This window comes from Hylobates moloch, unplaced genomic scaffold (genome assembly GCF_009828535.3).
Source record: "Hylobates moloch isolate HMO894 unplaced genomic scaffold, HMol_V3 SCAFFOLD_3, whole genome shotgun sequence".
Lineage (NCBI taxonomy): Eukaryota > Metazoa > Chordata > Mammalia > Primates > Hylobatidae > Hylobates > Hylobates moloch.
The window spans coordinates 36,153,040-36,180,841 of record NW_026652278.1 but is presented as its reverse complement, the minus strand read 5'-3'; the positions used below and the strand labels follow the sequence as shown (position 1 = coordinate 36,180,841).

The window sequence follows — 27,802 nt, the reverse complement described above, 5'->3', positions numbered from 1 at the left end:
GATGAAAACTTTATTTTATTTATTTATTTTTGAGATGGAGTTCTCTTTTGTCACCCAGGCTAGAGTGAAATGGTGCAATTTCGGCTTACTGCAACCTCTGCCTCCTGGGTTCAAGCGATTCTCCTGCCTCAGCCTCCCGAGTACCTGGGATTACAGGCGCCTGCCACCACACCCGGCTAATTTTTGTATTTTCTTTTCCTTTTTTTTTTTTTTTTTTTTGAGATAGAGTCTTGCTCTTGTTACCCAGGCTGGAGTGCAATGGTATGATCTCGGCTCACTGCAATCTCCGCCTCCCGGGTTCAAGCAATTCTTCTGCCCCAGTCTCCCAAGTAGCTGGGATTACAGGTGCCCACCACCATGCCTGGCTAATTTTTGTATTTTCAGTAGAGATGGGGTTTTGCCATGTTGGCCAGGCTGGTTTCGAACTCCTGACCTCGTGATCCACCTGCCTCGGCCTCCCAAAGTGCTGGGATTACAGGCATGAGCCACTGCACCTGGCCCTAATTTTTATATTTTTAGTAGAGATAGGGCTTTACCATGTTGGCTAGGCTGGTAGTGAACTCCTGACCTCAGGTGATCCACCCGCCTCTGCCTCCCAAACTGCTGGGATTACAGGCATAAGCCACCGCACCTAGACGATGAAAACTTTAAAGCACTAGTGAGATATCACTTCATATGTGCTAGGATGGCTATTATCAAAAAGACAAGAGATAACAAGTGCTGGTGAAGACAGAGAGAAAAGGGAACCTTTGTACACTGTTGGTGGGAATGTAAATTAGTACAGCCATTATGGAAAACAGCATGGAGGTTTCTTAAAAAATTTAAAATAGAACTACTATATGATCCAACAATCCCACTACTAGGTACATATCCAAAGGAAATGAAATCAGTATCTGTAGAGATGTCTGTACTCCCATGTTCACTGCAGCATTATTCACAGTAGCCAAGATCTGCTAACAACCTAAGTGTCAACAGATAAGTCAATAAAGAAAATGTGACGTGTGTGTACACATATACAACAGAATACTATTCAGCTATAAGAAAGAAAGGAATCTTGCCACTTGGTGTTTTTGTTTTTTTTCCTGAGACAGAGTCTCTCTCTGTCACCCAGGCTGGAGTGCAGTGGTGTGATCCCAGCTCACTGCAACCTCCACTTCCCGGTTTCAAGCAATTCTCTGTCTCAGCCTCCGAAGTAGCTGGGATTACAGGCACATGCCACCATGCCTGGCTAATTTTTGTATTTTTTAGTAGAGATGGGGTTTCGCCATGTTGGCCAGGCTGGTCTTGAACGTCTAACCTCAGGTGATCCGCCCACCTCAACCTCCGAAAGTGCTGGGATTGCAGGCGTGAGCCACTGTGCCAGGCCAAAATCCTGCCACTTGGGACAACACAAATGAACCTGGGTGAACATCTTGCTAAGTGAAATAGGCCAGAAGAGAAAGACAAATACAGTATCCTATGATCTCACTTATATGCAGAATCTAAAAAAGTTTAATTCACAAAAGCAGAGAGTAGAATGGTGGCTGCAAAGTACAGAAGAAAATGGGGAGAAATTGGTAAAAGAGTTTTTTAAAACAAGCACTAATCAGGATCTGAAAAGGAAACTTTATAGAAAGGCATCTCATATCTTTGAAAGACTCAAGATGACAAATCTCCCATATCAATCTATAATTTTAAGATAATCACCATAAAAACACTAATAGAATACTTTTGGAAACTAGATAAGCTTATCCTGAAATTAAAGTGCAAAATATATATATATATATATATAATTAGACAGCCAAGTTGTGAAAAAGAGTAATAGAAAAGCAGGGAGAAGGTAGCCCTTCCAGATATTAAGAGATTATTATATGGTCACATTTTAAAAGTGTACATTTTCAACAACAAAGAAGAAAAATAAAAAGTATACACTTTTGAATATACTTGTAATTTTCCATAATAAAAGTAAAAAACAAAAACAACCAGTGTAGTTTCAATCCATATTCAAATAAATCAATGGTACAAAAATAGAATGGAAAGTCCAGAGACACAAATACATATGAGAATATGATTTTTAAAATCCTATTTCAGTTAATGGGAAAAATAAAGACTATTCAATAAATAGTGTTAGAATGACTGGTCCTGGAACCAATTTGGAAAACAAACAAAAACAAACATTGGCTTTAAATCTTTCACCAAAATACATTTTTTAAATATGAGAAAATTTCTAAGAACAAGATAAAATTCAGAAGCCATAAAAGATTGGTTTTAAAAAGTCAGATTTTCTACAAAGTAAAAATAATTATCATAGGACAAACTGGGAAAAAAAATTGCAAGTCTTATAACAAAAGGCCAGTTTACCAATATATAAAGAGTTCCCACAAATCAATGCAGAAAAGGCCAACACTTTAAAATGGGCAAAAACAGGCCGGGCACAGTGGCTCATGCCTGTAATCCCAACACTTTGGGAGGCCAAGGCAGGTGGATTGCTTGAGGCCAGGAGTTTGAGACCAGCCTAGCCAACATGGCAAAACATGTGTGTGGTGGCGCATGCCTGTAAATCCCAGCTACTCGGGAGGCTGAGGGACAAGAATCACTTGATCCCGGGAGGCAGAGGTTGCAGTGAGCTGAGATCGTGCCACTGCACTCCAGCCTGGGTGACAGAGTGAGAATCTGTCTCAAAATAAATAAATAAATAAAATTAAAAAAATAAAATGGGCAAAAACAAAAAAAGAACAGGCATTCCACGTAAAAGGAACAAGTATGTATGAAAAGGTGCTCAACCATATTCACAATAAAAGATGTAAATTAAACCACATAGAAACTTTTTAGGAAAATCTAACAGACTGGCAAAGACAAAAAACTTAGCAATATATTATGTTTGGTCATGGTATTCAGAAATAGACATTCTTAAACATTGTAGGTAGGATTATAAACTGGTGCAACCCTATATTGAGGGCAATATAACATCTTTAGAATTCTAGGCGTATATAGGCTTTAACCCAGGAAAGCTAGAAATTTATCCTCTAGCTATCTAGTCATCTTTTGGTATATACATGAGAGATTGGCTCCAGGACCTCCTGAGGATACTAAAATCTGTGGATGCTCAAGACCCTTATATAAAATGGTAGCGTATTTGCACACAAACTATGCACACTCTCCTGTATACTTTAAATCATCTCTAGATTACTCATAATACTTAATACAATCTAAGTGCTACGTAAATAGCTGTTACACTGTATTGTTTAGGGAATGATGACAGGAAAAAAGTCTATACATGTTCAGTACAGCTGCAATTTTTTCTCCCAAGTACTTTTGATCTGCAGTTGCTTGAATCAAGGATGCAGAACACACAGATATAGAGGGCTAACTTACTGTAAAAGTGCAAAATAATGCATGTATAACGTTATTCAATACAGCATTATTCGTAACAGTAAATGACTGCAAACAACACATGCCCATCAATAAGAAACCAGTTAAATGAATTATAGTACATCCATACAATGGAATTCTCTGTAGCTACTTTTATTTATTTTTTAATCTTTTTTATTTTTATTTTTTGAGACAGCGTCTTGCTCTGTTGCCCAGGCTGGACTGTATTTTCAGTAGAGATGGGGGTTTTGCCATGTTGCCTATGGCTGGTCTCGAACTCCTGAGCTCAAGTGATCCACCTGCCTTGGCCTCCCAAAGTGCTGAGATTACGGGTGTGAGCCAACGCACCTGGCCTGTAGCTACTTTTAAAAAGACAAATGAAGAAAGACTGAAGCTATATATATACTGATAATGAGTCAAGATCTAAAAGAACAGTGTGTATAAATAGTGTATATAATATGTGCGTAGCATTGTTTTTAAAGGGAGAGGGGATTGTTTTTATTTGCATTTATTTATATCTCTGGAAGATATATAAAAGGAACTAATAACATTTGTTGCCTTCAGGGAGGGAAAATGCATAGTTAAGGGTTGAGAGGTAGACTATTGTTTTAAAAGAAATGTTTCATTTTGGAATAATTTTACATTTATAGCAAAGTTGCAATGACAGTGCGGGGTTCCTGTATAGCCGTCACTCGGTTTCTCTTAATGTTAACATCTTACATGGCACACATCTGTGAAACTATGTACGAGTGTCAAAACTAAGAGATTAGGTTAGCACTGATACACACCATTAACTAAACTCTAGGCTTTATTCAGATTTCAATAGTTTCTCCACTAATGCCAAATTTCTGTTCCAGGATCCAATTAAGAATACCAAATTGCAGTCAGTCATCTTGAATTCTTAGTCTCTCCTGGTCTGCGAAAGTTTCTTAGTCTTTCCTTGTTTTTCATGACCTTGATAGTTTTAAAGAAGTACTTCATAGAAGGTTCCCCAATTTGCGTTTGTTTGATGTTTCCCTCATGTTTAGACTGGGGTTATGGGTTTAAAAAAGAGTATCACAGAGGTGAAGTACCCTTCTCATCATATCATATCAGGGATATAAGATAGTCACATGGCTTCTCCATTACTGGCAATGTTAATGTTGATCACTTGGTTAAGGTATGTCTGCCAGGTCTCTGCACTATACAGTTACTACTTTTCTCTTTCTGGTACTCTTTTATTTGTAAGGTATTCATTAAGTCCAGCTCACATTCAATGGGGAGGGGAAGATTAAACTCCACCTCCTGGAGGGAGGAGTATCTACCTATATTATTTGGATTTTTTTTTTTTTTTTTTGAGGCAGGGTCTAGCTCTGTGCAGTAGTACAATCAAGGCTCACTGCAGCCTCGACTTCCTGGGCTCAAGTGATCCTCTTGCCTCAGCCTCCCGAGTAGCTGGGACTACAGGCACGCACCACCATGCCCGCCTAATTTTTGTATTTTTTTGTAGGGACAGGGTTTTGCCATGTTGCCCAGGCTGGTCTCAAATTCCTGGGATCAAGTGATCCACCCGCCTTGACCTCTCAAAGTGCTGGGACTACAGATGTGAGCCACTGCACCTGGCCTTTAAATGCAATTTTAGCAGCACAATAGTAACTCACATATATTGAAGAGAAGCATCTTAGAATGTATTTTCAAGGGAGAAACAGGGTAAAAGGCTAACCATCTTCATAAGGCTTTGGTTCACATTGAACACTTATAGCTGCCGGGCGCGTTGGCTCACGCTTGTAATCCCAGCACTTTGGGAGGCCGAGGCGGGCGGATCACGAGGTCAGGAGATCGAGACCACAATGAAATCCCGTCTCTACTTTTTTTTTTTTTTTTTTTTTTGAGACGGAGTCTTGCTCTGTCGCCCAGGCTGGAGTGCAGTGGCGCAATCTCGGCTCACTGCAAGCTCCGTCTCCCAGGTTCACGCCATTCTCCCGCCTCAGCCTCTCTGAGTAGCTGGGACTACAGGCACCCGCCACCATGCCCGGCTAATTTTTTTGTATTTTTAGTAGAGACGGAGTTTCACCATGGTCTCGATCTCCTGACCTCATGATCCGCCCGCCTCGGCCTCCCAAAGTGCTGAGATTACAAGCGTGAGCCACCGCGCCCGGCCGAAACCCCGTCTCTACTAAAAAAATACAAAAAAAAAATTAGCCAGGCATGGTGGCGGGCGCCTGTAGTCCCAGCTACTCGGAGAGGCTGAGGCGGGAGAATGGCGTGAACCCGGGAAGCGGAGCTTGCAGTGAGCCGAGATTGCGCCACTGCACTCCAGCCTGGGCAACAGAGCGAGACTCCGTCTCAAAACAAACAAAACAAACAAAAAAAACCACTTACAGCTAAATAAGGTGTGACAACCAGAGAATTACTTCCAGCAGCCTGTTCTGGGTTCCTAATCCACCTACCTCTAAATGCAGAACCTTAACTAGTCAGCTTGCGCCAATGCTGGAAAAAGTGAAAAAGAGGTCTGAAGAAATCCTAAACTAAACTTCCAGTTCTCCTAAAGTCTGTGGTCTCGCAGCAACAGTTATGAGCTGAGCTGGACAGAGGCTCACTCTAGCACCACAGTAAGAAGTCGTCCAATAAGACTGAGGAAAATGAGAGCTCTAGTTAGGACTTATAGCTCGTGACTGGCACCAATTTAGACATCAGGCACTCTTAGCCCACTTGTGCCAGGATGTGGAAGGCCCAGCTGCTGCCCCAGCTCCTGAGAAAGAGCCAAGGGAAAAAATGAGCAGACTGTAAGGGTGGGGGAAGGGGTAGCAGCCAGACTAACAGGCCAAACAAACCAAGTTGGGTTCTACACCCAATTCCTTAATGGCAACACTTACATGAACTGAAACACCTATTTCTGGGTTACGAACCACAAAAGGGCATTGCAACATTTGGGAAGGTAGAAAAGGGTACTTTCTTGGAACCGCCTGGCTACAGTACAGAAAACTCTGCTGAAACAACCCATCCAAAAACTAATTTCAATAATGGGCACAGAAGGAGTTAACAATTGTACAGATGACGCCGCAGGGGACTAACAACTGTTAATAGCAAAGGATATCAATGAACTGAATCATTTTTCTTCAGCAATACCATCAAAACCCTCCGTGGATGCCAGGCTAGGGTCTATGTTTGGAACGAAGGCTCTAAACAAGAAGTGCCAAATAGGGCCCATTCAGTACCTTCTATTTTTTCATTTTCTAAAAAAATTGAGGTAAAGGCCGGGCGTGGTGGCTCACGCCTATAATCCCAGCACTCTGGGAGGCCGAGGTGGGTGGATCATGAGGTCAGGAGATCGAGACCAGTCTGGCCAATATGGTGAAACCCCATCTCTACCAAAAATACAAAAATTAGCTGGGCGTAGTGGCGTGCGCCTGTAGTCCCAGCTACTCAGGAGACTAAGGCAGAAGAACTGCTTGAACCTGGGAGGCAGAGGTTGCAGTGAGCCGAAATCGCACCTGGGCAACAGAGCGAGACTCCGTCTCAAAGAAAAAAAAAAAAAAAAGAAAAATGCTTCTTCAGCATTCTGCGTACATTAATATGAAAATGGCTGCTTTATAATTACAAATAAATAGCCATTTGCATGTGATTCCTTGAATCCCAGTATGTGGGTGAACTCTCCTGGCAAAGCCCTTTAGTCCTCATATAGCTTTCACAAAATTCTTGAATTAATGCAGCACAAACATAAAAGTGAGTATAAGGCCAGGCACGGTGGCTCATGCCGGTAATCCTAGCACTTTGGGAGGCCGAGGTGGGCGGATCATCTCAGGTCAGGAATTTGAGACCAGCCTGGCCAACGTGGCGAAACCCTGTCTCTACTAACACAAAAACTAGCTGGGTGTGGTAGTGCATGCCTGTAATCCTAGCTACTCCGAAGGCTGAGGCAGGAGAATCACCTGAACCTGGGAGGCAGAGTTTGCAATGAGCTGAGATCATGCCATTGCACTCCAGCGTGGGCTAAGAGTGAAACTCAATCTAAAAAAAAAAAAAAAAAAAAAAAGTACAAAAGTAGAAAAAATTAGAGAAAAATGAGGCTGGGTGCGGTGGTTCACACCTGTAATCTCAGCACTTTGGGAGGCCGAGGCGGGCGGATCATGAGGTCAGGAGATTGAGACCATCCTGGCTAACACAGTGAAACCCTGTCTCTACTAAAAAAAATACAAAAAAATTAGCTGGGCGTGGTGACGGGTGCCTGTAGTCCCAGCTACTTGGGAGGCTGAGGCAGGAGAATGGCGTGATCCCAGGAGGCAGAGCTTGCAGTGAGTGGAGACAGAGCCACTGCACTCTCGCCTGGGCGACTGAGCGAGACTCTGTCTCAAAAAAAAGAGAAAAGAAAGAAAAAATTAGAGAAAAATGAGATAATAAAGCTATTACAAGACAGTAAAAAAGAGTAAGGAAGATGGTGGCCAGGCACAGTGGCTCACACCTGTAATCCCTGCACTTTGGGAGGCCGAGGCAGGTGGATTACTTGAGGTTTGGAGTTTGAGACCAGCCTGGCCAACATGATGAAACCCTGTGTCTACTAAAAAAAAAATAGAAAAATTAGCTGGCCGTGATGGCATGGGCCTGTAATCCTAGCTGTTTCGGAGGCTGAGGCAGGAGAGTCATTTGAACCCCAGAGGCGAAGGCTGCAGTGAGCCAAGATCGTGCCACTGCACTCCGGCCTGGGCAACAGAACAAGACTTCATCTTCAAAAAAAAAAAAAAGCCGTATGTTTGTTTACATGTTTTCATTCAATATTTACTGAATATTATAAATAGGGTACCATGTTAGGGCTTAAGATAGAAATATGGGCAGGGAGTTTTGGGGAAGTCCATAGTCTGCTGGAGCAGAAAGACAAACATTCATTCATTCATTCATTTTTGAGACAGAGTCTTGCTCTGTCACCCAGGCTGGAGTGCAGTGGTGCCATCTTTGGCTCAATGCAACCTCTCCCTCCAGGGTTCAAGTGATTGTCCTACCTCAGCCTCCCAAGTGGCTGCAACTACAGGCACACCACCATGCTGGGCTGATTTTTAAAGATTTTTGTAGAGACAAGGTCTCACTATACTGTACAGGCTGGTTTCGAATTCTTGGGCCCAAGCAATCCTCCCACCTCAGCCTCCCAAAGTGCTGGGATTACAGGCATGAACCACCATGCCTAGCCCAGAAAGACATTTAAAACAATCACAGTGGGCTGAGGCTAGAGGATCGCTAGAGGTCAGGAGTTGGAGACCACCTTGGGCAACAAAACAAGGCCCTGTTCGCTACAAAAAAAATTAGCCAGGTGTGGTGACATGGGCCTGTAGTCTCAGCTACTCTGGAGGCTGAGGCCGGAGGATCACTTGAGCCCGGAAGTTCTTCGAGGTCGCACTGCACTTCAGCTGGGGCAACAGAGTAGACGCTGCTTCTAAAATAAATAAATAAAACAATCACAGTGTAACAAGTTCTGTGTTACCACAGTGATATAAACAGAGATTGGGTTAGCATGAGAAAGAAGTAAAATTCCTAGGTTTATGGACCATGGGCCATTAACTTTAAGTGATTAATTCTTTTAATGGTGCAAAGTATCCAAAATTAAAAATAACCAGGCTTGGCATGGTGGCTCACACCTGTAATCTCAGCACTTTGGGAGGCCAAGGCAGGCAGATCACCTGAGGTCGGAAGTTTTGAGACCTGCCTGACCAACATGGAGAAACCCCATCTCTACTAAAAATACAAAATTAGCCATGCGTGGTGACGCATGCCTGTGATCCCAGCTACTCGGGAGGCTGAGGCAGGAGAATCACTTGAACCCGGGGGGCGGGGGTTACGGTCAGCAGAGATCGCACCATTGCACTCCAGCCTGGGCAACGAGAGCAAAACTCCATCTCAAAACAACAACAACAACAACAACAACAACACCACCACCACCACCACCACCACCACCACCACCACCACACCCAGAATACCTGGAAATACTATTAATTATGCACTTGGACTCCTGGGATGAAGAAAGCTAACAGAGAGTTAATTTTCCTAAGGGTATTTTCGCTGGTATCAAGGAAAAAATCAGTGTAAGTTCATTTCCCTTTATAGGAGGGTCTAAGATTTTCCAACACGTTCAAGATTTGCTCTCTAAAAATGGACCTACTAGCACCTCCTAACTACCCACACTTTCCTTAGCAAGGCACCAGTTTGTGTTGGGGCACTGAGAAGTCAAAGGAGTATTTATGTGATCATTGACACAGAATGCACAAACAGATCTCTGTCTGATGGAGTTGAAGCCTCTTGAGAATCTGGACTAGCAGCCAAAGGGAAGTGAGGGGAAGCGGGTAGGGTGGGAGGATGAGAAGGAGCAGGAGAGAGAAAAATCCCATTCAGGACTAAGTTCCAATCCAGCTCTCAAAATGCCCTTTCTGCTGATAATGCCTCACATATTTCACTAAACTGTATTTTACTGTTCTTTAATACTTTGACTTAAGAAATAGTGGTGTTCTTAGGGAATCACAAATATGGAAAAACACAATACAATAAAGACTGAAATGAAGGAAAATCCAAATAACTAAAAGGAAAAAAATTATATCCATCACCTGCAAATTCAACGTGTTCAAAAATCACATTCTCTGAAAATCAGCTCTTGTCCTAATTTTGGACAAAGTATTTCTTTTCCTCATCCTCTGGTTCAAAATCTTGGGGTCTTCTTAGAGTCCTCTATCTCCTTCAAGCCCTATAATAACTAGTCAGAACTCAAATTCCACAGATTCTTCCTTCAACATTTCTCATTGCATTAACTCAAGTAGTTTTTATTGTGTACCTACTGATGCCAATTCAAGGAGATTCTGGTGGTACAACTGGGAGGGTAGGATGTGGAGATGTATACAGCAACAGCTACTAAACTAGTCCACTAAATACATGAGTGGTTGAGAAGTGTGTACTACAAAGATTCTGACATATGAGATGCTGTCTGGCTGGGTTAATCAGGAAACACTTGGGGAGGGGTAGGGAACTGAAGCTGGGCCTTGACTCTCAGGTCTAACTTCGATTACACAGAGCTAGTGAAGGGAATTGGGAAGGAAAGCACTCAGGGAACTACGAATAAAGGTGGCTGCCTGGAATTAAATGTCCAGGGAGCAGTGAGAAAAAAAGGCCGGGGCCAGGTAGTGGCAGGCTTTGAAGGCTTGCCCAAGAGGCCTTTAACCCTTAGGCTGCCAGGTTATTTCCCTCCCATCGCCTGCAGCTTCTTTACAGCTGACACTTTCACCAGGAACCCAGGTACAAAACAAAGGTGGCAGCAGCTGCTTTTGTGATCAAAGGGTGCCCCTTCTGCATTTAAATTTGCAGGCTGCTACTCTGAGTGACTGAACAGGAAGCTAGCTGGTCCCTTTAGCGCTAACAAAGCTTGATTTAGGCTGAAGGATTAGAAAGCACATCTTATTCTATAAACGCTTCAACACTGTTATCCTTCGACAACCTTAACTAGGGCTGTGATCTAAGATTGACAATATTAACTTAATCCTTGTCAAATTCGTTTTCATTTTATGGCTCCCGGGCTCAAGGATCTACAATAACTCTTAGTACAGATAATAATAGGTCATTCAAATTCCTCTGCCTGGAATCCAAAGTTCTACATAATCCAACCCTACCAAACCTCTTCAACTTTTATCTGTTACTATTCCTCTGTACCAACTTTCTTTTCTTTTCTTTTTTTTTTTTTTTTTTGAGACAGAGTCTTGCTCTGTCTCCCAGGCTGGAGTGCAGTGGCGCAATCTCGGCTCACTGCAAGCTCCGCCTCCCGGGTTCACGCCATTCTCTTGCCTCAGCCTCTCCGAGTAGCTGGGACTACAGGCGCCCGCCACCACGCCCGGCTAATTTTTTGTGTTTTTAGTAGAGACAGGGTTTCACCGTAGTCTCGATCTCCTGACCTCGTGATCCGCCCGCCTCGGCCTCCCAAAGTGCTGGGATTACAAGCGTGAGCCACCGCGCCCGGCCCCAACTTTCTTTTCTTTCTGTTTTTTTTGAAACAGTCTCGCTCTGTTGCCCAGGCTGGAGTGCAGGGGCGTGATCTCCGCTCACTGCAGCCTCTGCCTCCCAGGCTCAAGCGATTCTCCAGCCTCAGCCTCCTGAGTAGCTGGGATTACAGGCATGCACCACCATGCCTAGCTAACTTTTGTACTTTCAGTAGAGCGGGGTTTCACCATATTGGCCAGGCTGGTCTCAAACTCCTGGGCTCAAGCAATCCGCCTACCTTGTTCTCTCAAAGTGTTGGCATTACAGGCATGAGCCACTGTGCCCACCACCAACTTTCTTTTCTTAGGAGGGCTAAATTACAACAGGGCTAGTGTTACAGTCTTAAATCAGTTGAGTTGAATTCAAATTAAGCAACGGTTTAGACCATTTTTTTCAGAAAGAAACAAAAATATAAATTTTGCAAAAACGTTTATAAGAATTTAGCAGTCCCAGTGGCTCATGCCTGTAATCCCAGCACTTCGGGAGGCTGAGATGGGAGGATGGCTTCAGTCCTAGAGTTAGAGATCAACCTAGGCAACATGGTGAAACCTCGTCACTACAATACAAAAATCAGCCGAGCGCAGTGGCACACGCCCTGTTGTCCCAGCTACTTCGGGAGGCTGAGGCAGGAGGATTGCTTGAGCATAGGTCGAGGCCACAGTGAGCCATGATTTCACCACTGCACTCCAGCCTGGCAGACAAAGCAGGACCTTGTCTCAAAAAAAAAAAAAAAAAAAAAAAAGAGAAAAATTTGCAGTCCTTATTCAAGATAAGACATTCAAGATGTCTTTTCAAAATATGTTCTGAATCCAAAAAATCCAAAATTATTGTTTTCATATTGTATAAATGTGGAAGACTCGTCACAAATGGCACTGATATAGTAATATTCTACATCTTGGTAGGGGTTTGGATTGTACAGGTGTATGCATTAGTCAAAATCAGTGAACGTACACTTAAAGATTTATATATTTCGTTTTACACCAAAATAAACCGTCAACAAACTCTAGTCAATGACATGCATGCCAAAGTATTTAAAGGAAAGTGTACCGGTATCTGCAATTTAAATGGATGGATAGCTATACGATAAAGCAAGTAATATTAAAATGTTAATGGTAGGATAGATCCTAAGTGATGTGTTCCTTATAAAATTCTTTATACTTGGCTGGATATTCGAAAATTTTCATAATAAAACATGAGGGAAAAATGACATTGTTAAGATACTGTAACACACTACATTTCATAAAATTGTAAGATGTTAAGTTTGGTGGCAGTGCCAGGTATTTGCTCCTTGATGCTTCCAAACGACGCTGCACACACCTCTTACAGAATGGTTGCCTCTCCCAGCATACTATAAGTTCCTGGTGGGCACAGATCTAACCTAATTTGTATTTATATTCCTACTGCTTTGCATCATGTTTGGGGAATAATATGTGTTCAACAATAGTGGCATGATTCAATTAAAGTGGAATACTGCTAACGAACAAAGTATTGTATTTCTAGCAGATTCACTATTCTTTTCTTACACATTCTAAAGGTTAATACGCTCAATTTGCAAGAGAAATGTGTCCTTACTTCTCTCCAAGCATGCGAAATTTCCAAAATTTTTTTTAAAAAACTACTCATTAGATAATTTTTATATTGTTACTTAAACCCAAGATCTGAAGGCCTCCTAACATTCAATAACTTTTTAGTAGATTTTTTTTTAGGCAAAGTCTCAGAACTCCACGGAAGCCTGGAAATCGTTTTATTCTAATTTTAGATAAGCTGTCTGAACTAAGAGATTTCTGAAATGGTCAAAAGCAGGAAAGTGGGGGTCTGGGAAGAAGATAAAAACAAACGCCACATAAAACGTCATGGAGCAAATTAATCAAGAACTTTAGCAAGAAACGGAGAGAAAGTCTTAAGGAGGACACCCAGAACATCTCCAGCTCCTCCTGGCCCGTCTCCTCGCCTCCTCTTAATTCCAGCCAGTCAGAGCGCGGGGCCATCCGCCACTCCCAGGATGCCACGCGACGGGAGCAGACGCTGAGAGGATGCACCTCCACACGTCAATCTCCCACAAACAGCGTGGCTTCGTGGCGTGAGCACCCGGTTCGGACCTGAACGCCTGGGTCCGAGTCCCAGCTCCCCCTCCTGCCTGGTCTGCAGCTCTGCGCAAGTCCTCTTGCCCTCGCTGAGCCTCAGTTTCCTCATCTGTAAAATGTAATGATTCCCTATAATTGGCTATAGGGAGATGAGAAGTGTAAATGGTTTTAAGGACGACACAGGCAACTCTCCAACTTGTTATGGCTCTAAAGCTCGCGGTGCTCATTAAGCAGCCTTGAGACCAATCTCTCAAAGTCACCCCGCTCCTCCCTTCCCGCCCGGCGCCTGTACTGAGGCCGCTCCCTCCTGTTGGCCCCCATTTGGAAGGCGCGCGGCGCCGTCTGCCATACCTGCAGCCACCTGGTCAGCGGGGCCCTCTTGTTGACCCATGACGAAGTCGTGCACGAGACCCCATAGGGCGCCCATAGGCGCCGCCGCCTCCACAGCCGCGGCGGTGGCCATGACGCGAACTAGAGACCGTGGGAGGGGATATGGGCGGTGGCACGAGAAGGCCTTTCTGCGCATGCGCCTCCCGAGCCAATCGCCGGGAGAAGGACAAGGGGGCGGGGCGCCCCGGGTCACGTGCCTGCCGGCTTCTGGCTAGGCAGTTCCAGGGAGGGGCGGGGCCTGGAATGGGGCGGTGGCACCCAGAGGGAAGGCGGCTGTTGGGCATGCAGCCGGAGGCCGTTGAGGGCGAATAATTCCCAGCCCGGCTCCCCGGGAGACGGGCGGCGGGGCGGGCACCTGGCTGGGTGGGGAGAGGGGCGGTACGCACCACGGGGTAAGCCAATGAGAAAATCAGGCCCAGCCCGAGGGGGCGGTGCTGTCGGTCACATGCGCACCTGGGGCGGGTGGCGGCGGCGGCGCGGGCACCGAGAGCCGGCGGAAAGGAGAGGGGCCGGCCTGGGGCGGGGTTAGGCAGTTGAGTGACAGCCTCCAGGGGGCCGGCCCCTGCCTGGTGCCCCGAGCGAGCCGGGAGTAGCTGCCGCGGTGCCCGCCCCCTCTCTCCGCCGCTCCAGCGGAGCTGGTCTCCGGCCGGGCACCGTCGCGGGCCCCCCTGGCCCGGCCACCTGGGACCGTGCTGGGGAGTCTGCCACCTCCCTCTCTCCCCTGGCCCGCAAAGTTTTGGCGGAGCCAGCGCCAGGGCTGAGCGCGCCCCCGGGGGGAGATCGGGGAGCGCCCGATGCCGGGCGGCCGGAGCCGTTGACCCGGGACGCCGCCGTCCGCGGAGCAGCCGACCACCCCGCCGCCTCCGGTGCATGGGGACTGGCTGAGGAGCCAGCATGGGCAACTGCGTGGGGAGACAGCGCCAGGAGAGGCCGGCAGCCCCGGGACACCCCCGCAAGCGAGCAGGTAACGATGGGGAAGGGAGCAGGGCCTTGGGCACCCCGCCAGTTGTCCCCCTCCTCGCCCGAGTCCTGGGCTTACCGATGGACTCCCCACTGGTGCTGGCGCTTGGGTTTCCCCGATGGGCTGCTCCGCAGCCAGACGGGGCCGCTCCCCAGCGCCAGGCGGCCAGGGGAGCTGAGTTGGGGCAACTGCGAGCACTGAGCCGGCTGCGCGACCAACTCTCTCCAACTGGGAAGCTCCTGGTGGGGGTGGGGGCAGGAAATGTTTGCAGACCGCAGCGGGGCCGACGGATCGGGAGGAGGCCCGGGGGCGAGGGCGCCGCTGGCCTGGCAGCTCCGGCCGGGGTCGGACGCCGGCCCGTCGGGGCACGGCGCTGGCAGCCAGGCGTCCCCAGAACTCGGAGCGAGCGAGGCGAGAACAGTCGCTCCTTCCAAAGACTGTGTCATTATCGGTCTGCAGATAGTGTCTGCCGGAATCCGACTTGCAAAGCAGCGCAGGACTCTGGGAAAGAAATCTTTATTTTTCCCGCAGGGGTTTTTAGAGCCTCTCGGCCGTCTGGGTGTCTATAAAAGATGGGGTGCGGGGTGAGAGTCACCCTCGGGATTGTTGGGATCCTTCCCAGCTTTGGGAGTGAGATCGCTCGCTGGTGATCCTCGAGGCCCGCGCAACGCTTTCTCACTTTCATGGTACACCCCGCCTGCCCTGGCATTCCGCCCCGGGAAGAGGTCTGTCGGTCATTTTTCTGGGTCTTACACTCACTTCCTTCTTTGAGGGTGTTGCAAGGACCTGCTGGGAATAATGTCGTAGACTTGAGAGCTCAAAGGGACATTCAAAACTTATCTGGATTCCAGATGGACCTATCTCCTCTCTATGTCAAAGCCCAGATCCCGAGAGGTTGAGCACCTTGTCCAAAGTCACACAGCTAGTTAGGAGCTCAGCTGGGGCTAGAACTCAGCCTCCTCTCCCACCCCATTGCCACATATCCCCTTATGTAAGAGGAGCCACAGGCAGAGTTGTTAATGAAGTGGAAACTCTAGTTGGAGTTTCCTGTCTCCCTTGACACCGAAGGTGTGTTGCTTGGGTTGCGGAAACTGGGAAGGAAGATGGGGGAACCAGGGGAAGCAGGGAAGGATGTCTGCGTATGGACAGGATGACTTGTGGAGGCAGAAATGTGTTTTTATGGAAAGGATGCAGTAAAACTTATTGAAATTCTCTTGTCTGAAGGTAACTGGCCATTCTTCTGACTGAGGAGAGATGACTCTCAAAACCAAGGGCTGGCTTGCTTTCATTCATTCATTTGTTCAACAAATATGTGTTCAGTCCCCATAATTGATTTTGCAGCATTTTTTGCTGTTGACAACTCTCTCCTACGAGACATTCTCCCTCTTCCTTTCTTGGCATCAGACTGTCTTGGTTTTCCTTTCTGAACACCCCTTTCCACCATCACCTTCTAGGTTGGGGGCGCACTGGTGCTTAAGTCTGACATTCTGTTTTTTCTCTTATTACACTCTCTCCCAGAGAAATCTTGTTCAGTCCCACAACTCTTTGTCCATTGGGAAGACCCCTATGCTTAATCTTCAGCTCTTCTCTCTTGAACCCCAGAACCCCATCTCTAGATGCCCACTGGACACTGCGATATAGATATTCCCAGATTTAACACCTCCAAAAACAGGCCCTCCATCGCTCCCTGTCCACCAGCTTTCCTTCTTTACTCTTATGTTCTTCCAGCTGCCTAACTTTAGGCTGTGAAGAGCTCTCTCTCTCATGACTTTCTCTGCTTCCTTGTCGCCTGCCTCTCAGCCAGTCAGTCACTGGGGTCTGCTGGGTCTTCCTTCCGCGGGTCTTGCAAACCTGCCCCTTGCCACCCCACTTCGTACCCTTCTCACCTCAAGTCAACCCTTGTCTCAGGCTGAAGTGAGGTACCCCCCAAAGGCAACTTCATCTTCAGTCATCATCCAGTCCTACACACAGTTGTCCCCTCAGAAGACATTTGTTAAATTAACTTCTTCCAGATTTTATAGTTCTGTGTTCAGAATATTTCTGTACTTGGCCAGGTGTGGTGGCTCATGCCTGTAATCCCAGCACTTTGGGAGGCCAAGGCAGGTGGATCACCTGAGATCAGGAGTTCGAGACCATCCTGGCCAACATGGCAAAACTCTGTCTCTACTAAAAATACAAAACTTAGCCAGGCGTGGTGGCAGGCGCCTGTAATCCCAGCTACTCAGGAGGCTGAGGCAGGAAGAATTGCTTGAACTGGAAGCTTCGCAGAGGTTGTAGTGAGCTGAGATTGCGCCACTGCACTCCAGCCTGGGTGACAGAGCGAGACTCTGTCTCAAAAAAAAAACCAAAACAACAACAACAACAAAACACCTTTCTGTGCGTTCTCACTCCTACAAGTACTTTAACTTTCAAGGCTGTTCAAGTGTGGGCCAGTCCTTTCTTTTAAGTCCTGATTTCTTTCCCTTCTCTGACATTAAGACCACCAGTGTTTGCTCGTGCCATTTCCTTCTTGTCGAGAGTCTTTCATCCCTTGGGTTCACTTCAAGTGCTGTATCTTGTTTGAAGCACCTTGCCTGACAAGTGTGCCATTTCTCCCTCCCTCCGCACCCCACCGCACATACCCCGTGGAAGTGATTGCTCCTTCTGAGAACTCCTGCAGACACATTATCTATGCCACTTACTTAACAATTATGTACTCTGTATCATTAGTCGTGTCTTTGATGTTTACAGTCTTTTATCAGCAACTACATTGCAAGCCTCGAAGACCTGGGTTCTGTCTTATCCTTGTAGTATATGTCTCTCTCACTCATATAGCCACGCGCACACACACATTCAGCACTTAACACGATGAGTTGTACAGAGGTAGCACTCACTCAGTATTTGTTGATTTTAGAAAGCAAACTCAACTTCATCCTACCATCTGCATTTTTCATATATCTGCATTTTTTTAACCTGCTAGTTTATCATTGCTTTAGTTCTGTGGGTCCTACTATGAATAGCTTTATTCATAAAGTCCAAAGCCAAGGGGAACTCTGTAGGATGACAAATTTGGTACAAGGGAAGGAATCCTTCTTAACTCCACAGCGCACCTGGCATTCCTGTAACATCTGTGGCTTTTCCTTTGACAAGGACATAGTTCTATGTTGTAAGACTAACGCCTAAAACTCCCCCAGCACCACTGTAACTATTACCTTCCTTTGGCACTAATGTAGTTGGAAGAAAGCCTCGACAGGAGCTAGGACCTGAGTTCTAGTCCTGGGCCTATAACTCAGTGACCCTGGGCAAGTCATCTAACCTTTCTGGGTCACACTTTCAATATTTCAGAAAGGGGGAGGGTTATACATGATCATCAGAGCTGTTTTATCATCTTCACAAAGGCAGCTGTTTAAAGCTAGAAAGTTATTGAGGTGAAATCTTTATGGCTTGTAATGTCACCCTTTGTCCTTAGTTCTGCCTTCTTAGTCACTTGGTAGATAAAGCAGAGACACAATACTGTCTGGTCAGGGATTCTTGCATTAGGGAGAAGGGAGAGGTCCTCTCATCTCATCAAGTTTTGTGATTGTCACTCATATATGTGCGTGTGTATGTGTATGTATGTATATATATATTATATATTTTTTTTTTTGGGAGAGAGGGTCTTGTTCTCTCGCCCAGGCTGGAGTATGGTGGTGCAGTTATAGCTCCCTGCAGCCTTTAACTCCTGAGCTCAAGTGATCCTCTCCCCTCAGTCTCCCCAGTAGCCAGGGCTACAGGTGTGCACCACCACACCCAGCTAACTTTTTATTCTTTGTAGAGATGGGGTCTTGCTATGTTGCCCAGGCTGGTCTGAAACTCCTGGCCTCAAGTAATCTTCTTACCTTGGCTTCCCAAAGTGCTGGGATTACTGGCGTGAGCCGCCACACTCAGCCTTAAAAATTTTTTTTGGATTGTTACTCTTAATGCATCCCCAGTAGGTCTGTGTTCTTCTCCTTCAGGTGCTGGGTGGTTCTTGTATGCTTTGGAGAATACTTGGGGATTTACTCCTTTGGTGGGGGCTCTTGCCACCCCATACATATACACTAAGTAGATAAATATCTCTGCCCATGAACTGGGTGAAGCAGCCTCTCCCCCAGCCACTCCAGGGAGAGGTAGAGGTGGTAGAACAGGCAAGTCTCTTGCCCAGCTCCACCCTTTGAGAATGTGACAGGGCTGAAACCCAAATATCTGACTCTGTGATGTGCCAGGCGTATCCACTTACGTTCTGGAATCTCAAGCTCAGGGTGGACAGACCCTGTTTGGGGCTGGTTGGGCTTGGCACTGTGGTTGCAAGAGAGTCTGCTTCTTGTGTGGGCTGTGTGGCTATTCTTGAGGGAGTAATTGGGCAACTTCTCCATTTGCTCAGTAAATATGTACTGAGTGCCAAGCACCCTGCTGGCTGTGAACAGACGTGGTCCTTGGCCACATGGAGCTTACACTCTTGCAGGGGGCAGACAGTAAACATATAGTCATGCAAATTACACATGATCATACATAGAATTATGTAGTATTATATATGCTGGTGACTCCTCCCACATTTACAATTTCAGCCCATTCTCTGCAACTTCAGCCTTGGATATTCTGCTGCCTGCTCACCACACCTGCTGTCTAAAAGGCTTCTCAGTTTAACATGTCCAAAACAGAATGAACCCCCATCCCATCCCTGTACCTCCCAAAGTCTTTCCCATCCCAGTTCATGATGATTTCATCCTTCCAGTTGCCAGGGCCCCTAAAATTCTTGTCATCCCTGACTTCTCCCTTTCTCTCACACTTCACATCCATTTAATCAATAAATCCTGTTGGCTTTGCCTTAAATATGTCCTGAATCTGACTCTGACCATCTCCACCACTTTCACCCTGGTCTGAGCTACCACTGGCCTGTGAACTGACCTTCCTGCTTCCTCCCTTGTCTCCCGACAGACTATTTCCATCCCAGCAGCCAGTGTGATACTCTAAACTGTAAGTCAGATTTCATTACTCCTTTGCTCAAGCCTTCCTGTGACACCGCATCTCATTCAAGAGTTCTTGTGTTGGTCTACAAGATATGATATGATTTTCACCTCCTTACCTTTCTTAAGCCATCTCATGCTCTCCATCGCCTTGTTCAACCCCCTGATATCTGAATAGGTCCCTCTCTCTCCTTGTCCCAGTCTCCTATTTAAGGAGTCAAACCCTCCCAGGCCATTTCATTTAAAATTATCCCCTTCCCTCTATCACCTGCTCTCAGCATTGTGTACCTCCCTTTCCTGTTTTATTTTGCTCCCTTGCTTATGTCATCCTCTGATATTGGCTGTCTCCCCTTGCTTCATGTTGTCAGAGATTTTTATTTGTTCACTCTGTGATACCAAGAGCAGTGCCTGGTAAATATTTGTTGGATAAAACTAGAGTTGGTGAAGTCTATAGAAAAGCATAAATGAACACATCTGATTGATCTCCTACCTTAGATGGGTGTTAAGGCAGGTATCTTAATGAAGGGACTTAAACTGCAACCTCAGAGTGGTGTTCTGTCTCTGGAACTGGCTTCTCTCTTGGGAACTGGCTTCTCTCTTGCCCCAGGCTTGGGTAAGTTCTCAGATACCTGGGATATATATGACTCTTGTGGTTTGGGTGCCTCTTGCTGGGAGATACCAGGGCTGAAGCCGGAGGGCAAAGTGAAGCTCACTATTGGGGTCCTAACCAGGCAGTAGCACCTTCTTGCCATTTTATGTGTGCACCTATGTCAGAGTGGACCTCCCTCTTCCAGGCACACATGATGTTTGTAGTCCTTAACTCGCAGGGCAGGGATAGGGTGGCCTAATAGACTACAAGGGAGGAAGTTAGGTGATGTGAATTCCAGGCCTCTCTTTTCCATCAACTTGCTGGAGAATTTTTAGAATCATGGAATTGTAGAGCTGAAAAGGAACCTAAAGATTTCTATAACCTCTTTTTTCTTACCCAGCCATTAGAAAGAGAACAAAGGTATGTCTGTCCCCTGCCTAGTTCACAGAAACGTGGTGCAACCTACATAAAAACTGCATGTGCTCCTTTAAGTTGTGAGTGTGCGGAGGTCAAGATATTATAGGGAAGTGGTTGAGGTCAAGTGTATTCAAAGGAGAGGAGGTCTAGTCTCTGCCACTTTCTTGAGTGGTAATCTTGGGCAGGTCATTTGTTTCTTCCTCAGTTGATCCTCCATTTTAAAAAGATAATATTTCCAGTTTCCTTCAGAGAGATGTTATGGAGATAAAATAAGCTAATGGTGGTTTAAAAATTACTTTCGTGGCTACACAGTGTGCTCAGATATGAGGTCCCAACAGAGAGTTTCATCTGGCATTGGTGGAAAATGAAGCCTAGGGTCTCTACTCCTTCCTAGTTGTTTGTGTGACTTTGGACAAGCCTCTTGATCTCTTTGAGCCTCAGTTTCCCCATTTGTGCCATGGGGTGACTGCCACCCTGATCACCTTTCAGAGAGGTTGTAAGATTAAAGTGAGATCCTGGATGAAAAGAGATTTTGTTAGTGTAATTACACCACTAGTTAGTGGTGGGCAGAGGGAAATTGCTGGGGGAGAGCCCATTCCGGGAGTGCCCTGCCTCAAGGTTCCAAGTAGCAACACTGGCACTGCAGGAAGGCTCTTAAATCCTGTTCAAGGCTCTGAGTGGGAAGAGCCAGTCCTGCCCGGTCAGTTACTGTGCTTATAATAGTGTGAGGCCATGGGACTTGTGAGACTCTAGGGCAGTGGGCCCCAAACTACGTGGTTCCCAGCTGTTGTGCTTTGGGGGTTCATGTTTCCACCTACAATCATTGCTGTGTCTTCTGCCTGGTAGACAGTAGTCACTTCTCTTTTTTTTCTTTCCTTTTTTTTTTCTAAGTGGTTACCTGAATATGATATAAAATTTACTTGTATGTAACAGCAAATTTTTCAGTCTATAGTTTTGTAGCATGAGTACATTCTTTGTACTTATTGTTGTACAACCATCACCAGTACCCATCTCCAGAACTTTTTCATTTTCCCCAACTGAAACTCTTTACCCATTAAGCACTATCCATTTCTTCCTCCCCCCAGCCACTGGCAACTGATATTCTGCTTTCTGTTTTATGAGTTTGACTACTCTGGATACCTCATATGAGTGGAATCATGTAGTATTTCTCCTTTTGTGGCTGGCTTGTTTCATTTAGCATAATGTTGTCAAGGTTCCATGGTGTAGCATGTGTCAGAATGTCCTTCCTTTTTAAGGCTGAGTAATATTCCATTGTATGTATATACCACATTTTGCTTATTCATTCCTCCATTGATGGACCCCTGGGTTGCTTCCACCTTTTGGCTATTGTAAATAATACTGCTGTTGAACATGGGTGTGCAAACCAGGAGCAAAAGGTGAATGCTCTCTGAGTCTCTGCTTTCAGTTATTTTGTGTATATACCCAGAGATGGAATTTCTGGATCCAATGTTAATTCTATTTTTAATTTTTTGAATAACCCCCCCATAACACTTTCCTCAGCAGCTGCACCATTTTATATTCTCACCAACAGGTGCAAGAGTTCCTGTTTCTCTGCGTCTTCACCAACACTTGTTATTTTCTGCTTTTTGTTGATTTGGTTTGGATTGGTTTTATAATAGCCATCCTAATGGGTGTGAAGTGGTTTATCATGTAGGGATCATTTATGCTGGGCTCAGAAAGCAGTCCCTCCAAATCTCTGGGAAAACAGACATCTGAGTGTGTTAGAATTGTGCATAGAGGCTGGGCATGGTGGCCTACACCTATAATCCCAGCACTTTGGGAGACCAAGGCAGGAGGATTGCTTGAGGCCAGGAGTTCAAGACCAACCCAGGCCACATAGTGAGACCTCGTCTCTATTAAAAAAAAAAAAAAATTGCCTGGGCACGGTGGCTCATGCCTGTAATCCCAGCACTTTGGGAGGCTGAGCTGGGCAGATCACGAGGTCAGGAGTTCAAGACCAGCCTGATCAACATGGTGAAACCCCGTCTCTACTAAAAATACAAAAAAAAATTAGCTGGGCATGGTGGCATGTGCCTGTAATCCCAGCTACTCAGGAGGCTGAGGCAGGAGAATTGCTTGAACCTGGGAGGCGGAGCTTGCAGTGAGCCAAGATTGCACCACTGCCTAACAACAGAACAAGACTCTGTCTCAAAAAAAAAAAAAAAAAAAAAAAGAGGGACCTGGCAGGAAAGGGGCTGGAACACCTTCTGCAAGGTGTGGGGAGGGAGACTGAGGGGACAGGGATGACTCCTCGTTTGTACCTTTTTCCTCTGGGAGTCTTGGGACCAGGAGCAAAGGGTGAATGGTGCCTAGGCAGCCAGTCACTAATCAAGTAGCCTGAATCTTAGTTGCCAGCCTGCGTACTTGAAGTTTTGTTGTTTTTAAAGGCTCATAGAGATGTAATTAGCAGCAGCTCACCTTTGCAGGGTGTTTGCCATGTACGAGGAGCATCACGTGCAGTATTTGGGTTAATCCTCACAATCACCCTGTGGGTGGATTCTGTTATCACTTTTTCACAGATGAAGAAGCTGAGCCTTAGAAAGGTAATGTCTGCTGCCTAAGGTCACACAGCTTGTAAACTGCAGAGCCAGGACTGGAACCCAGGTGTCTGATCTCAGAGCCCATGCTTTGGGCCAGTGTGTAGTTTGTCCTCGTGAGAATGGGAAGAAGAGAACACTTTTTTTGTTTTGTTTTGTTTTTTAGTGAGTTTATTATTGAGCACCTTCAGGCACCACTTTGCTGGATCCCTTCACAAACATCATTTCATTTGATTCTCCCTATTTTACCTATGGGAACATGCCTACCTATTTTACATATGGGAAAGCTGATGGCCAGGAAAGTGAGTGGATTGCCAGTGGTTATGATGCTAAGAGGCAGAGCTGGAACTCAGCCTGAGGATGTTGATTCATTCTAGTGCTCACAGCTCATTCCATTGTGCTGTGAGCCCTGACTAGCTCCCACCCCACCCCCATGGAAAGAAGCTGGTAGGTCAGCTGTGAAGTCTGCAAAACTCCAAGGACTATAGCCACTGCTTTCCTTTCCCATTGCTGTCCCTTCCTCCTTTAATTTCCCCACCCCTAGACCACCACCTCCATACCTAGAAGCCATGTGAGTCCATCATCTTGGATCAAAGTGCTTGGCACATAGTAGGTGCTCAATAAATATGTGTTGAATGTTGTTTGAGGGCTCGGTGTGCTAGAGTCAATAGAATCTCAGCCAAGATTGTGTGCCTAAAGAGAAACACAAGTAGAATGCAAGTATTGTTGTTTCCTCCTCCTTCTCCCAGAGCAAACCTCCGCTTTCCAACACCCAGATGCCAGGGACTTGAAGAAAAGATTGTCCTCACTCTGCAAACTTTGAATTATTCCCAAATTCCCAAAGGAAAAGAGGCACAGAGAGTCATGTTAGCAAAGTGCTTGCAGAATCAGGTGTCACTCTTTGTAATTAATAAGATTAACGATCTCTTGCTTTGCTCAGCATTTTGTGGGTTTCAAAATGCTTTCTCAAGTATTACATATCATTTGATCCCCACAGCCATCCTGTTAGATAGGCAAGGCAGGACTCATTTTTCCCATTTTATAGATGAGGACACTGAGACTTGGTGAGGATGTTAAGATACTCAAGGTTATTGACTGAATAAGTGGCAGAAGTCTTAGAGAGGGCAGCGGTTCCACTACTTTCTTTGCAGAGCCTCAGTTTCTGCATCCATAAAATGGGGTAAGCGTACATCATTTAGAGTAGTCAAGCATGAAATGTGATCAAGTGTGTGTGCGATGTGATCAGCACAGTGCCCACACACAGCACAGCGGATGCTTAGATGGGGAACAATGCAGAGCTCATTGTTCCACTGATGACTTATTACTGACCCTTGTTCCACCCCCACTTTTAGGAGGAGCATAGTAGAGCCTCCCTAGTCCTCCCTAGTCACCTTCTGTTCTGGTCACCCTCTGGCTCATCCCTTGGAGTCAGAGTGCAATCACAAGGTCTGGCCATGAATTTCCTTTTTTCCCCCCACCCTGAGACGGAGTCTTGCTCTGTTGCGCAGGCTGGAGTGCAATGGCACGATCTCGGCTCACTGCAACTTCCGCCTCCTGGATTCAAGCGATTCTCCTACCTCAGCCTCCTGAGTAGGCTTATAGGCGCCTGGGATTATAGGCGCACACCATCACACTCAGCTAATTTTTTTGTATTTGTAGGAGAGACGGGATTTCACCATGTTGGCCATGCTGGTCTTGAACTCCTGACCTCGTGATCCGCCCACCTCAGCCTCCCAAAGTGTTGGGATTACAGGCATGAGCCACCATGCTTGTGCCTGGCCTTTTTTTTTTTTTTTTCTTTATTTTAGACAGCGCTCACTCTATTGCCCAGGCTGGAGTGCAATGGCACAATCTCAGCTCACTGCAACCTCTGCCTCCTGGGTTCAAGTGACTGTTGTGCCTCAGCCTCCTGAGTAGCTGGGATTACAGGTGTGTGCCACCACACCCAGCTCATTTTTTTGTATTTTTAGTAGTGATGGGGTTTCACCATGTTGGCCAGGCTGATCTCAAACTCCTGGCCTTAAGTGGTCCACCCACCTCAGCCTCCCAAAGTGTTAGAATTACAGGCATGAGCCACCTTGCCCAGCCATGAATTTCCTTTGATTTGTAAAACCTGATGTCTGTCAAAGAGAACATCTATAAGATAGTTTTCCTTTGGTGACAGGTCGTTATGACAAATGTTTTATTCATTTAGTACCAATTTGCATTTTATTATCCCAGCTCCTCCAACCCATTAGCTATGTAACCTCGGGCAAGTTATTTTGAATTTTGAGGCCTCAGTTTTCTTATCTGTGAAATGGAGATAACAGTATTTACTCCATAGGGTTATCATAAGAATTAGATGAGTTACTGCACATCAGGTCTTGAGAATGGTGCCTGGGACATATTACCTACTCAGTAAGCATTAGTTATTATTTTTACTATTCTCACTATGCTTGATGCTACATTATAGCCAGCTGCCCCCAGCCTTACACTTCCCCCTATGTTGAGATATATGGCCAGTGAAGTTCATATGCAAAACCTGACTTCTTCAGTGTGTCCTGGGTTATCTACTATTCGACCCTTTTATTCAGGAAGGCAAATCCGAAGCAAGTTGCAAGATAGTGTCATTAGCATAGAGATAGCCTTGAATCCAGCTTAAATCAGCTCTCATTAGTAGCAAATCACTTGCAACACACCCTACATACAACTCTTGCTGATCTCAGCAACAACCAGAGGCTACTTCTCTAGGCTATCTCCACATAGATGGAAACATTTCTTGCCAGTAGGTCAAGGCTGTGAGTGCCGTCTGTTTGTGGTGGCCCATCTTCAGCTTGGCAGAACACCTCCGAGTCCCCAGGGCTTCCTTCCTGGAGCTTTGTGCATTTCTCTGATACACATTGTCAGCCACAGATACCTCCTCTGTGAACTTCCAAGGCACTGCTGATAAACTTCCACATCAAAGCCTCTTTCACACTTGATGAGCATCCCTGCATACCTAGATTCAAAATTGCTGTTCGATTTCTTGTATACTGCTACTGATTGCACACTGATTGTGCAGCAGGCACTGTAGTAGGTACTTACACACATCTCATCTAATCCTCCTGATAGTCCACTGAGGTAGAGATTCTCCTTTAGGGGAGAGGTTCAGTGATGTTAACTGTGTGTCTGGGGGGGTGGGGGTACACGCAGTGAGAATGAAATATTTGGGTCATCAGTCTCAGGTTCCTTCCACGCAATACCCACCTGACTGTCAACTTCAACAAAGGACTCCCTGGGCCCTAAACAGGTATCGCTGGTTTACTGATGTCACTGCCACTCATGACTAGCAAATAGTCTACTTCTGCCAATTCTTGCACTATATATCCGAATGTGCCAGAAAGTGTACTTTGTGAGAACTTTCATGGATTTGTCCCTCCTTCCACCTCTTCCTACCTCCCACGCAGTGTCTGGGACACAGACCACACTGTCCTCTATTATATGGGATACTACACATGGCATTGATTTTTTTTTAACTTAGTGAAAGCGCTCTGTTCCCCCAAAATGGACTGTCACATGGATGAGCATTTCATTTCCTGAGCCTTCACAGCAGCTCCAGGAATTGCCATCACTGAAATCATTGTAATTTATTAATCTCCTACCATGTGTGTGGTAGGCAGTCTACTAGATTCTTGACATCACTGTTTACAGTTTTCACATCTACCCTGTAAGGGCAGGCCTAATTTATGTCCATTTTACAGATGAGGAAACTGAGGCTGTGGGGAGAGTGTTGAGACACTTGCTCATGACAGTGGAGGAGCTGCTGTTTGAATCCTGGGAGTTGTATCCTGGGGGCTTACACCTTAGCCGCTATGGGAAACTGCCTCTCAATATTTACTTACATCGGCCTTATCCCAGCTACTGTGTTGTGGAGGAGAACACAGCATGGAGAGTCAGGTCATCTCCTCAAGGAGTTCAGAGTGACGGACTGAATAATACTGGAGTTTCTGTGGTTGGTTTTATTTTTTCCAAATCTATTTCCACATGTCCCCATCCCTGGCCCCTGGCCCAGGCAGCAGATCCATAACACACAGAGCCAAGGGTCCAGGGGAGCTGAGGAGGCAGTTCCCGGGGGGACACCAGCTCTTTGCACTGTGTGTTTACACCCCAGGCTGACTCCTCCATTTCCTCTTTGCCCTTCTCCCCTATACTCTCATATCAGATCCACAGAGCCAAGAGCTCATTTAGGTCTGGCTCAGTGTGATAGTCCTGCTGTTGCCTGGTCCATGTCTGGCTACTGAGGAGACAGGAGGCCTTATTTGGCCATAACTTATTGCTTGTATGACTTTTTATAAGGCCCAAATGACATTTCTTAGAAACCCACATGCTGTATGCACTGTTATTTATGCTGTCTTCCTAAGGACAGAATGGGCCAGTCTTCAGGGTCAGTAGGCAAAAGCAAAGCTACATTGGGCCCTTGAATCTGCAGCTGACCCCTCCTGTTTGCAGCTGAGCCTAGCTGTGTCCTGCTGTGACCCATGTCCCAT

The 27,802-nt window shown here is 46.0% G+C and overlaps 2 protein-coding genes across 9 annotated transcripts in view; one reads left to right on the top strand and one right to left on the bottom strand.

Moving 5' to 3' along the window:
- The window catches only part of MMS19 (MMS19 homolog, cytosolic iron-sulfur assembly component), a 41,658-nt gene extending 27,735 nt beyond the window's left edge, over window positions 1-13,923 (bottom strand). For 4 of the 7 annotated variants that reach the window (XM_032135176.2, XM_032135168.2, XM_032135169.2 and 1 more), the window contains exon 1: window positions 13,770-13,923. In XM_032135176.2, coding sequence (XP_031991067.1) covers window positions 13,770-13,881 — 112 coding nt within the window. In that variant the 5' untranslated portion in view covers window positions 13,882-13,923. The remainder of the gene's footprint in view (window positions 1-13,769) is intronic. The other 3 variants (XM_058436127.1, XM_032135173.2, XM_058436125.1) reach the window with 3 other exon arrangements.
- Window positions 13,924-14,159: 236 nt separating this feature from the next.
- UBTD1 (ubiquitin domain containing 1) overlaps window positions 14,160-27,802 on the top strand; it is a 72,204-nt gene continuing 58,561 nt past the window's right edge. The window contains exon 1 of one of the 2 annotated variants that reach the window (XM_058436129.1): window positions 14,160-14,772. Coding sequence is in view for 1 of the 2 variants with exons in the window: in XM_032135167.2 (XP_031991058.1) it covers window positions 14,703-14,772 (70 nt within the window). In the remaining variant the exon portion in view is untranslated. The remainder of the gene's footprint in view (window positions 14,773-27,802) is intronic. The other variant, XM_032135167.2, reaches the window with a different exon arrangement.